The sequence below is a fragment of the Haplochromis burtoni genome, unplaced genomic scaffold (assembly GCF_018398535.1).
Source record: "Haplochromis burtoni strain Fernald_Lab_line unplaced genomic scaffold, NCSU_Asbu1 Contig_51, whole genome shotgun sequence".
Taxonomy (NCBI): Eukaryota; Metazoa; Chordata; class Actinopteri; order Cichliformes; family Cichlidae; genus Haplochromis; species Haplochromis burtoni.
This window is the reverse complement of record NW_024582412.1, coordinates 328,964-341,661: the sequence shown is the minus strand read 5'-3', so window position 1 is coordinate 341,661 and position 12,698 is coordinate 328,964. Positions and strand designations below refer to the sequence as shown.

At 38.6% G+C, this 12,698-nt stretch overlaps 1 protein-coding gene across 2 annotated transcripts in view; it reads left to right on the top strand.

Annotated features, from left to right (window-relative positions):
- The window catches only part of si:ch211-196i2.1 (collagen alpha-1(I) chain), a 117,228-nt gene that overhangs the window by 90,057 nt on the left and 14,473 nt on the right, over positions 1-12,698 (top strand). For both annotated transcript variants that reach the window (XM_005921731.2, XM_014333404.2), the window contains 18 exons: positions 256-309; positions 1,854-1,898; positions 3,980-4,024; positions 4,879-4,986; positions 5,137-5,190; positions 5,291-5,344; positions 6,175-6,228; positions 7,279-7,386; positions 8,335-8,388; positions 8,491-8,598; positions 8,853-8,906; positions 9,109-9,162; positions 10,439-10,492; positions 10,589-10,642; positions 11,106-11,213; positions 11,379-11,432; positions 11,532-11,585; positions 11,737-11,790. In XM_005921731.2, coding sequence (XP_005921793.1) covers positions 256-309; positions 1,854-1,898; positions 3,980-4,024; positions 4,879-4,986; positions 5,137-5,190; positions 5,291-5,344; positions 6,175-6,228; positions 7,279-7,386; positions 8,335-8,388; positions 8,491-8,598; positions 8,853-8,906; positions 9,109-9,162; positions 10,439-10,492; positions 10,589-10,642; positions 11,106-11,213; positions 11,379-11,432; positions 11,532-11,585; positions 11,737-11,790 — 1,170 coding nt within the window. The remainder of the gene's footprint in view (positions 1-255; positions 310-1,853; positions 1,899-3,979; positions 4,025-4,878; positions 4,987-5,136; positions 5,191-5,290; positions 5,345-6,174; positions 6,229-7,278; positions 7,387-8,334; positions 8,389-8,490; positions 8,599-8,852; positions 8,907-9,108; positions 9,163-10,438; positions 10,493-10,588; positions 10,643-11,105; positions 11,214-11,378; positions 11,433-11,531; positions 11,586-11,736; positions 11,791-12,698) is intronic.

The window sequence follows — 12,698 nt, the reverse complement described above, 5'->3', positions numbered from 1 at the left end:
ACCTTGTCCTTTTTCATATAGGAACTGGACGAAAGATGTTGTTGTACGTACATGAGTCGGTAAATTGTGTTAAAAGTGAGGGACTCAGCTATGAAAAGGGCAAGCGAAAGATTTTTGACTAGAATATTTTTGACATTTAGGTGAGTACAGAAATGTTCTGTTAAAGCTGTTAAAATCTTTTGATTGGAAGTAACTTTACAGCTTCAATTATCAGAAACAATCACAATAAAATTATTTTTCTTTTTTCTGCACCAGGGGGAGCCAGGTTTACGAGGATTACCCGGTCCTGTTGGGAAGCCTGGACCTCCAGTAAGTGTCTGCAGTTTATTTTTGCTTTTTTATTTCCTAACCTTTAACCCCTGGGAGCTATTTGGGGTATATGAGGGGTAGACTGAGTATTGTAAAGCAGATTAGATTAAAGCAGAAGAGATGGTGGGGTCACACCAAGAAGGGGCTGGTAAATAAAATAGACCGATGAAATGTGCAGCTGGTCTACAGGGACTGCCAGTATATGGAGGCAAACAAGTCAGAGTGATTGATTTTACTGAGAGCTCTGGAGGAAAATCTAATGGCGAAGTAAGTGATGTGGCAGGCTCAGCTGAAAGAGGACAAATAAATTGTTCCAATCACTGTCTTCGCGTCTGGCCACAACTGTACACATCAAATGCCAGCTTAATTCTTCAAATAGGTACTCCACTGATCTTCCCTGTTTATTGTTTTTTTCTGTAATGGTACAAAATAATTACCTCAACTTGACTCATATGGTTTTTTTTTCAGTTTTGGTTAAGTTGTGGGAGAAAAAACAAAATCTGTGCTGTTCTTGCCAAAGTTTGTTTACCCTATAAATCACTGTCGGTCTTTTTGTTGGTTAGATTTAGGAATAAGAAGGTCCCTTGTGCATGGAAAGAGTTAGTTTTAAGTAGTGAAAGTGAGACTGTTTTTTGAAGCTGCCAGCACTCTATGCAGTGTCATTGGAGCCACTTTTTACTTACACAGATGGCTGCCCAACACTGCAGTGAAATCAATCAATGTGTCATAGAAATAAGGCAGTTTGAGCTCAGTTTGAACGCTAAATAATGTCTTAAACTCGTCATTGTTCCACATCACTGAAGGCATTTAAAGCTGCACTCATCATGGTAGAGAAAAACCCAGGTTAAGGTTCCAAAGATTATCAGGCATACAAATGTTAGTGTTTTATTCTCACTGAGAATAACAAAATACAAGTAAACAAACCAAGGGGATGTGTCAGACAGAAGATATTGTGTTTTTAGATAAGTTAAAAAAAGTTAACTTAAATTTTTAAACATGTGCTTTTAGGTCAATTACAGGTCATAAAATCATTAAAGATACTTAAAGAACTTAATATCCTTTAAGTGTGTTTAGTTTGTATTGGTGTTACACTAGCTTAGCTATGGTTAAAGATTCAGGACAGGTTGAAACTGAGTAACCTAAAACACATCTTTACAGCCAGAGATCACTAAAATTACAGTTAAAAAAAAAATCTCCATCTGCAGATAACAATTCATCTTTACAAATCAAGTAATACAACTAGTACAATGTCAGTAAATCATAAGATTTTACAGCTTGTGTGAACTTTCTACAATTTTGGAGGAGTGCCCACATAAAAATGAATAAATAAATAAGATAAAATAACAATAATTAAATATAAATACATAAATAAGATCACACTGTTGATCACCTAAGACATCAGCAATATCCAGTTTTGTAGGTTTAACATATTTTACCCACTTATCCCATAGCTGATCAACCACAGAAAGCAACCAATGTGATGTGAGTGTTTTTTAAACATGCAGATATAAGGAGCATGATCTAACTCTGTTTCATTTTTTTAGGGTTTGCAAGGTCCTCCTGGAGAGAAGGGACCCCGGGGACCACAGGTGAGACAAATCCTCACAAGGTGGTTTATCTTATAATTTGGTTGTAAGTGTTAAGTTTCTGGTGTCTCTGTGAAATATCACTTTGAGAAACCATCACATTAAACATTATAATTTATAATAATAATAAACTGAAAATAAAAAAGGACACAAGATGAATAAGTATTTCTGCAAATGCAATTAAACCCTGATTTAAAAATCAGCCCAACAGTCAGAAATATCCTTCTTTTGTTTTCTTGCATTTGATGATGATAATTATGATGATGGTAAATGGCCTGTATTTGTATAGCGCTTTACTTAGTCCCTAAGGATCCCAAAGCGCTTTACACTACAATCAGTCATCCACCCATTCATTCACACACTGGTGATGGCAAGCTACATTGTAGCCACAGCTGATCTGGGGCGCACTGACAGAGGCGAAGCTGCTGGACACTGGCGCCACCGGGCCCTCTGACCACCACCAGTAGGCAAACATGACGCCTTTTAACTTCATAAGGCAAAGGCCTATTAACTTTTCGTTAGTGATTATGATTATGACTACAGCTAGTTTGGTAGTTTGTCTTTGCCAGCATAAAATGGACTTGCTCAAATTGGACTGACCAATAGTCAGAGTTATAGGAAAGTCCAAGGAAGATTAAGATCTAAGTAGGAGAATTATAGATTTACACAAGTTAGGATGCTGCCTTGGAACCATTTTTAAACAGCTGCAGATTCCAAGCTCATTCATTCAAACAATTGTACACAGGTACAAGACATTTGGATTTGTCGCCATTTTGCCAAGGTCCAGAAGAAAACCATATATCACCCTCAGATATAAAGAAAATTGTTTATGATTTTCAAGAAAACCCAGGAACAACCAACTGGAAAGTGCTGAAACACCAGCATCACTGTACACAGCCAGAGTTTTATTTTACTGAGATGGTGCTGACCAAGAAACAAGCCGCTGCTCCAAAATGAACTCATTCATGCTCAGCTTAAATTGAGCAGCTGCCACCATGGAAAATCCATTTGCCTTCTGGAGAAAAGTTTCATGGTCAGAGAAACAAAGATTGAGCTATTAGGCTCAATGACAAGAGGGAAGGTGAGGGTTTCAAAGCTAAGTGCTTTGTATCAACTGTCAAGTATGGTGATGATAGTATCATGCTGAAACTATCAAATATCAAAACTCAGTTTGGAAAGCAGAATAACATTAAGCTTCTGGAATAGCTTTCCCAACGCCCCAACCTCAACCCTATTGAAAATTTATGAACAATGCTAAAAGAGGCATCCATGTCAGGAGACCAACCAATTTAAATGAACTCTACCAATTCTGCCAAGAAGAGTTGTCAAATATCCAGCCAGAGTTATACCAGAAACTGTTTTTTTGGGGGGTTTTTTTTCCTTTTTTACCAGAAACTTGTTGATGGCTATCCAAAGGTTGAGGTACAAGTTACTAAGGAACATTTTACCAAGTACTGGAGGTGTACATGCTTTTGTTGTACAATGTGTTCACCTTGTTGGTGAACTCTCGCCAGTCACTTTAACCATCGTCAATCCCTGACACCATCATCCATTGCCTCAACCCCTGCTGAGCAGAAGGATAACTTTGTCAGAGAAATAAAATGTTAAAAAATACCAAACGGCATCACAGGCTTACAGGCAATTTAGTTTAGTTTAGCAACAGCATTGTGATTCATCAAACAATACGTTGTATGCCTAAATTAGAATAAACTGAAAGCTAAAAAGAAGAAAAACATTCCAAAGAGCCTCACAGAATTGCAGTAAATATTTAAAGGCAATTCAGCATGAGCACTAGCATCATTAATCGTTAAAATAGCCTGCTGCTAAATTGGGATGATCAGTGTGATAAGCTGAACAAAGCATGCCCAACAAGATTCGATTTACAGATATTTTGCTAATAGCATATTTACCAGAGCAAACGAAAAAACTGTCAGAGAGATAAAGTGAGGAAATATATTAAATAAGGTCGCAAACTGACAGTTTTAAAGGCAATTTAACATTATGCTAAAATTCTTTTCAGAGCCATCACAGCATGACTTTCAATTCTGTGTTTCAACAAGTTGAACTGTTGTTGTTTCTAACAGGGTCGTCTAGGAGATGACGGCCTCAAAGGGATACAGGGTCCACAAGTAAGTTTGAGTTAAATAAAGAAGATTGCACTCTGCATTTTCATTTGGGCAGATTGTGTTTGCCCAATCTCACTCACTGCTTTTTCCTTTATTTAACGTGGCATGTTTAGATTAGGTGTTGAAGAATATGTAGTTCTGCATGCTGTTGAAGGTCTGCCTAGAAAACAAAACCAGTCTGCAGTACTTACTATTCAATTCTATGTTTTTGCTGATTGTCCCGTCAGACTTGTTGATGAAGCTATTTTTGGTCAGGCTTGCTGTGACTCCCACAATAAGACAAAATAAAACTAATCATTTAAAGATCATCTAAAGCTCCACTGAATAAGATGCAGCTGTTGTAAGCTGTTACTGCAGGGAGGGAGCTGTCTTTCCATAAAACTGAGTATGCTGTATTTACATCACATAAATGGGTTTTAATTGATTCATTGTTGCTGATTTCCCTGCAACCCGTTCTTGTATTATATTACTCACAATCCATGAAACAATCATCACAAAATGAGTAAGTTACCAGTCATTTCATCATCGACGTGCTCCAGCGGTGCATAAAAACAGAAGAAGTGTTTATTTGCAATCGTTTGCATTTGTTAGACATGTATATAGGCAAACGGGCAAATATATTGGTTTAAAATCTCTTTAAATTAAAATTGATTGTATGTTATTGATGAATTGTACACATTAAAGAGAAAAAATGTGTTGTGATTAAATCACAGGATGTGCTTCAGGAAGTGTTTACTCCAAATTAATGAAAAAAATAATCAGTGAGCAAAATAGTGATTGTTTTTATATTAGACTTTAAAAAAAATAACCTAATTGAAAAAGTTTCAATTTGTATTCTTTTTTCTGTCATTTTTAAGGGTCCTCCAGGTCTACCAGGTCCTGATGGGGCAATTGGAAAACCAGGACCAATGGGAAGCAAAGGGCCTCCAGGACCTCAGGGACCACAGGGGCAGGCAGGAATCCCAGTGAGTGGGTACCTACCATCGACTGCTGTTACCTCATGTTGCATGGAGAGATAAATGTCCATGTTATTTGTTTTTCAATACATGTAAAATCTACTGAATCATCACAAGAGTGCATAAAAGCTGACGTGCATGTCTGTTGGATCTGATCAGGGTCCGCAGGGTGCTGATGGATTATCAGGGGAACCGGGGGAAAGAGGACCTAAGGTAAATTACAGTAAACTTCAACAATTATGTAATGTAAATGTTTTATAATGACAATCTCTTATTTCTTCCTTCATTAATGTTCAAACACTGAAACTTCCAGGGTTTACCTGGATTACCTGGAGAAGCAGGCCCCATGGGACGACAAGGACAGCAGGTTGGTGGATTTTGTTGTGAAGCAATTAAAACTTCTTAGATCTGATTTCTTCACTTACCTCTCCTAAATGCTGGGCCTCTGAAGCCAGCTGATCAATACTTAAGGCACTTTTATCTAATCTTATGAGCTTTTTCCTTATTCTGTATATTAGATTTAAAGAAAGTGTGTAGGAATTATTGACACCTGGTAGTAAGATTTGAGCTCAATTTTCTTTGCCTGTGACTGTGTTGAGTCACCATAATATCCATTGATGAGATAACTTGAGACAGATATTGATGAATTCTGTTTTGTTAAAAAGAAAATGTATTTTTGATTAGCAGAGAGATTTTCAGTCCAGAAAAGGTTACAATGTTTTGTGCGGTCACCAGCAACGATTTTGTTTTTGCTTTGTGCTTGTAATAAGTACAATAAAATTAGCGTTCTCAAATTTCTCTTGCAACGTCACAACTTTAAGCTGCCGTTGTTTTGTTGGTCCATTTTGTTGGAATAACTTGGCAGTGCACCATGGCAAGCTCCATGAAAGAGAACTAGCTTTTATATTATATATTATTATATAAAATGTACACTGATTAATTAAACACTAAGTCACATTCATGGTTCATGCTCGAGTAGCCATAATGTCAGAGCCTACAATACAACCCTTATTGTAATTGTTCCATACTTTGAACATAAACTATGGTGTGATTAAGGCCCTGTTTAATGCTTAAAAAGAAAATATTATTTTTAATTGGCTTTTTTAATTGCTCCCTTTTTTTTGCCACCAATTAGTTTTTTCTATTAGAATTTAAAGTTTTGCTGTTCTATAAAGCAGTTTTCACATTTTTCATCAGGGTCCTCCTGGCCACACAGGAATCGAGGGCCCACTTGGAAGGAAAGGAGACCAGGTCAGTGGTAACAGGACCAAAGTTGCATACCCGAAATTATAAACCTTGGACTCCATTATTGAGGAAACACTTGAAATAAAATGTCTTTATTCTCATAACAATGTCAGAGTCAGACTTGAAAAACACTTCTGCCCAATCAGAATTGTAAGTTACAGTGGTCCCTCGCTTTAACGTGGTTCACGTTTCGCAGCCTCGCTGTGTGTGTGTGCAGTTTTCAATGTTTTTTTTTTCTTTACAGCGCATTGTGTTCTGCGTCCTGATTGGCTGTAGACCATTGTCAATCAATTTCGTGCCTTATCTCCTGTACAGTACAGAATGCGTTCAGCTTGTCAAATTTACATAAATCTTCGATTGGTAGCAGTGTGACTCTGAAGTGCTGCACTGTATGTTTGTTTTCTCCCCGACAAACACAAAAATGTCGATGAAACGCCATCACCTGCGGGTGCCTTTTTTTTTCATTCTATAATACTGCACTTATTTTTCTATGAAGGTTTGAACTTTGAGAGTGTTTAAGCAAGAGAGAAAAGTGTGAAAATGTTCATGTCTGTCTGAGAAAAGTGTCTAAAGTGTGTAGTGAGGAGTTTTACAGCCTTAAAACATCTGTAATAATTGTAAAAAATTAAGTTGGCTACTTCGCAGATTTCACCTATTGCGTGTTATTTTTGGAACGTAACTCCCACCATAAACGAGGGACCACTGTGCCTTGTATTAATCAGTGGCACAGATGAACATTTTCTTTAATTCTTTTATTGCAACAGAAATTAAATTCACAATAAATGTGACACCTCTGTAGCTGCAGCAATACTCAGCGCCTGTTCATTAAATGCTCCATGCTGAGCAACTTTAAGAAAATGGAACAGTCTGGTCTGGGTACAGGAACCTTAAATGTGGAAGTCATTAAACTACTTTTTCTTTTGGACCTCATGAAGCCAAGGAGACTTTGTTTAGTGATTTAGAACAGTCTGCAAGGGTACAAACGTTTGATAACTAACAACTTTTTAGCCTCCAAAAGCCTGATATCTGACTTTCCTACACTTTCCTGTTTGACAGGGGGATTTAGGACCTTGTGGGAAACCTGGTTCTAAAGGGCCACCAGGAGAGAGGGGACCTCAGGGGGGAAAAGGCCTGCAAGGACCATCTGGACCAGTCGGTAAAGAGGTAAGTACAATTATCTTTTGTTTACTTAAATTATTTCAGGTGTTGAAACACATGTCCAGCTGCTGTCTCTTAAATAACAGAGTTGTTGTACCGGTGGTGATTCTTTTTTTCCAGAACCCCGTTTCCTTTATTGAATCCTACAAGCATCCTGTCCAGAGTGTATTGTTGTGCAACAGATGTGCTTTTAATTATTGGTAGAATTAAATTACTCTCAGCTGAAAATCTGAAGGTATTTGAGGTCCTTTGTTTTGTTTTTGTTTTTTTAAAAAAGTATAAAATTGGTTTGAAAAGCATTAAACCCCCATTTGTGGTACATAAAATGTGGAATTCCATTTTCCTGATACTGTGGTAATGACAGTACCTATTTCACATTTTTAAGGTTTTGAAGTCTTGATTTTATGAAAGAGCAGAGAGAGACCATGTGGCTTGTAGTTTTTGTAATCATGTCAACAATGACATCTTTTTAAATCTACATTAACCCTGAAAGCACCACAAACAAAACAGGATGTGGCAAGATAAGTATCTTTTAATAATCTTTTTGTTGTCTGCAATACAACAGCGTTATTGTTTTTTAACAAAGTGAAGCCTGATATCTAGTTCAGCCAGCTCAAACTGTTTCCCACTCAAACCTCTCTCTCCTTCCAGTTTGATGGTGTATTTAAGCAGAGAAAAATCTCCTATCCTCATGTTTTAACCCTTCCACCAACCCGGCTGTTGGGCTCGGGGGAAATTTCCCTATACCTCCTCATGTCCTCATAACTATTTGCGAGAAGTCGTGCTTGAAAGCTGTAGGCCAAACTAACCGTATAATCTTCTCAAACATGAGTTTTCTGACAGATCTGATTCTTTATTACATGTAAAACATTGCCTTATGAAGACGGAAAATATGTTGGTTTTACCTCACTGTAGGCTTCCATTAAGTAACTTCTGTTCCCTCATCTTCTTCAGGGGGATGTTGGACTTCCCGGTGAAGTTGGAGATCCTGGGCCCAAGGGGGAGAAGGTAAGCTTCAGTTTAGTTAAAAATACAATATATTGAACAAGCAGGCGAGTTCTCTCTGGGTGATGTTTGCAGTACCGGTCATGTTGTTGTTAATGTGTGCAGGGTGAGCTGGGACCTCTTGGTTTGTCTGGTCGAGAGGGTCCCTGGGGACACCTCGGAGAAAATGGTGACAGGGGTCCAAAGGGGGAGAAGGGCCACTTGGGACTGATGGTGAGAATATGTGTACTCAACAGTTCGGTGGAAGTTGGATGTTACATTTTAGTAACACTACCCACATTTCCTTCAAGCTTGTTCAATTTCAAAACACCAACAGTGAGATTTATTAGAGCAATTTTTAAGAGCACTGAAACGCAAAAGGGTGACACAAAGGATAGATTATCTAAGATCTATCACTGTAAATTAAACAAAGAACTTCATTCAGATTTATTAAAATCATTGGAAACTGATGTCTTCCTCTTGAACAGGGTGAACCAGGACTGATGGGTGAACTAGGCCCTGTGGGCCTGCCTGGGTTACTGGTGAGTTGAATACCAGAATGTAGAGTATTGATGCTTTTGATATGCTGCTTAGAGTGCTTTTTGAATTAACCTGTATTGAATAGTTTATAGCTGTGACTGATATTTAATGACACACAGTTGGCTTTTTCCCTCACAACTCTGCAGATTGCAAACTGATGTTAATGTGCAGCTTTATTGTGCTGTGATTCTTTTCTCATTTCAGGGAATGATAGGTCCTCCAGGACGTCCAGGTCCCGATGGACCTCAGGGAGAGAAGGTAACAAAACGGTTTCTCATAAGAGTCACAGTGCTGTTAAGATTTATATAGTACATAATTCCAAATAAGAATTTTAAGCGTGCCCTCTAAGAATGTTTTTTCACGACGTTTCAGCAAACTTTTGAAGTGCTTTTCATTATGCACAATGAAGTCAAGCCTAAAAGGAGGCTCAGACTCAGAAAGACACTTCAATTGGTTTATTTTTACTGTGATGCGGGGTTAATGGACGAGTCGTAATAAAGAAGATGGTCTGCACTAGCAGGCTGGAGTTAGGCAATAGCTGTAGGCAGACTCGTTTCATCAGTCAGGGATAATCTGAGGCTCAAACCCAATAGTCTAGCAGCTTGATGAACGCTGTTATCACTTTGGTAGGAAAAGCCAGCTTAGATGCATAGCTGCTCAGTAGAGTTACTGAAGGGCAGGTGTGAATGATCAGTAGTCTGCTGGAGGGAATGAAGCCTCGTACCTGGACACACAAACATGGAAAGAGACTAAGGACAACAAGGGGAAAGAGACCTGGCACTAGAGGAACATATATACATGCTGCATCAATGAGTCAGTCACAATTTACACAATATGTTCTTTCTGAATTTACAGCTCATGTTATTTTCAGCCCAAACAGGGCAGGGTAGGTTTACTCACAACATGCTATCTATACACTGCCTCAGTACATTTCACCCCAAAATTCAGTTTATTTGAGTAATGTTGAGTTTTGGAATGGTTAAGCGTAATTCATCTCGTCTTTTTTTTTTTTTTTTTACAACAGTGGTGGCTTTTACTGCTATACCGTTTATGTTTTTGCCTACTGGTGGTGGTCAGAGGGCCCGGTGGCGCCAGTGTCCGGCACATACTGACTGAATGTAGTGTAAAGCGCTTTGGGGTCCTTAGGGACTAAGTAAAGCACTATACAAATGCAGGCCATTTACCATTCTTTATAGATTTTTAATAATCACCATTTGATGAGTAGGTGACACTCATAGGGATCATTTTCTATGGAAGAACAGTCACATGATCTCTGAAAGTCCTGTTTAGATTGGCCGTATGCTGCCAACACCACCCCTTTCATGTGAACTGGGGAAACCCCGAGTTAAATTAGCACATTGATAACCAGCTAAATGTGATCCTGTATCCTGATCAGTGAAGTGAATCCAGATAACAGAAAGCTACCCTGGGTATGCTGAACGTATTTCTGGTATAGAGCCCAGAACCTGCAGAGCTCTGTTTAAAGAAATACTTAAGCAGTGATTTGAAAAGGTCTTCATCCATGTCTCTCTAGGGCGAGCATGGGCCCGTAGGAATTACTGGACCACCGGGTTCAGCAGGCCCTCAGGTAAACTTTTTATTCCTTTTAATATTTTTTTAACTTAGTGTGTAGAACATATATACATGTAAAATTAAATTTACTTTCTCTTTCTCATGTTTCTAGGGGATAATGGGGTCACGTGGTGTCAGAGGAGATCCTGGGAGGCTCGGACCACCTGTAAGTGCCTTCTAGTATCAGAAAGTTGTTTCAAAGTTTCAAACTAATATTTCAGCATTGTGCTACTCTGTTCTATCCCAGCAAACATCAGTCAGTTAAGTGTTTGAGTCAGAACTTTATTTTCAAGTAATTTAAAGAAAGGTCGAGCAGAATACTACAACAGTCAAAATTTTTATTATGATCTTTAAAATAAATAATTGCCAAAGTAATTTAATAAACGCCTTTGACCACTGAAGTACCTGCAGGTGTACAAGATGTACTGTGTACAAGAGGTGTACTCAGCACAGTTCTTTACTTTACCTGGCATCTAATTGTATACAGGATTATACAGAAGCATTCTACTTCAAAATCACATTCTCTTATGTTATCTTATGTTAAATGTAATCAGATTTGAAGGGCAAGGAAAAATCAAAGATGTTACTAATATGTTACAAGACTTGTACCACATTTGTGACTCCTGCAGGGTCCAGTAGGACATGCAGGACCAAAGGGACATGAGGGAAGTAAAGGAGAACCTGGGGAACTGGGACTCAAGGGAGAGCCAGGACCTCCAGGCCCACCAGGGGAGCCGGTTAGTTTGATTTAGGTCTTATATGTATACTCCACTGTATAACATTTATTAAAATATAATTGTGCGTTGCCATCTTAATAATAACATTAAATCTAAAAACTGCATCTGTCTATAATATATGACCTCTTAAAAACATCCTCATATTAATATTGATCACTTGTGCAGGGCGATGATGGTCTTCCAGGAATTCAGGGTCCTGAGGCTCTGCCGGGGTTAGAGGTGAAAACCAAACCACTATTTTGAATTGTAAAGACTGCACTTTTCCTGCTTAACAGCCCTGACTTTGTAACTTCTCTTTCTATCTTCTCTTTTCTTTAGGGGCCTCCTGGAGAGGTGGGACCCCAGGGCCTCCCAGGTCCTATAGGTGTTCCTGTGAGTGCAGTTTAAAGCATAAAGTCACTATAGATGATGAAAACATGCCAGCTTGTTTAAAATTACTGTTCCTGGTTACAGAGTGTACACACGATGTGTTTGTGTGCCTGAAAGAAAGCCGCTAATGAGAAAAAAAAAATTGTCCTTGCAGGGAGTTCAAGGAAGACCGGGACCTGAAGGCAAACAGGGCATGAAGGGGGAGAAGGTACAATTATCATCTATCTTATCTATCTAATCTATCTCAGCTAGCAACAAGTGCACAAAACACTAAAGAGGCCCTACTAATGTGTTGCACAAAATGCAATATTCAGCTGCACCCACACAGGAAGCATTTTGCAGCAATATGGTGACCACAGAACACAGAAGATGAATGACATTTGATAACTTAAGCAACTATGGGCAAAAAAATGTTGATTCCAGCAAGAGTTACATGACAGGGTAGTAACCTGGAATGCCTATAATCACCTTTCAGCTTTAAAGTAATGCGCAACAAGTTTCATGAGACATTTGCCTATTCTTATGATTCCTCATAAAAATGGACAAAATGCCTATATCTTCTTTACTGTCACCTTTGGGTGCCATATATCTGAGTGTATATACATTCTTGGCTTTTGTGTCTGTGAAGGTTCTCAGTCATCCAGGTCATCGTAGTTTAAGGAGCTTGGAAAGAAAAAAGCGTCTGGACTTCTTTAAGTTACTTGAAGACGTTTCACCTCTCATCCGAAGGAAAAGCCAGCTTAGATGCATAGCTGCTCAGTAGAGTTACTGAAGGGCAGGTGTGAATGATCAGTAGTCTGCTGGAGGGAATGAAGCCTGGTACCTGGACACACAAACATGGAAAGAGACTAAGGACAACAAGGGGAAAGAGACCTGGCACTAGAGGAACATATATACATGCTGCATCAATGAGTCAGTCACAATTTACACAATATGTTCTTTCTGAATTTACAGCTCATGTTATTTTCAGCCCAAACAGGGCAGGGTAGGTTTACTCACAACATGCTATCTATACACTGCCTCAGTACATTTCACCCCAAAATTCAGTTTATTTGAGTAATGTTGAGTTTTGGAATGGTTAAGCGTAATTCATCTCGTCTTTTTTTTTTTTTTTTT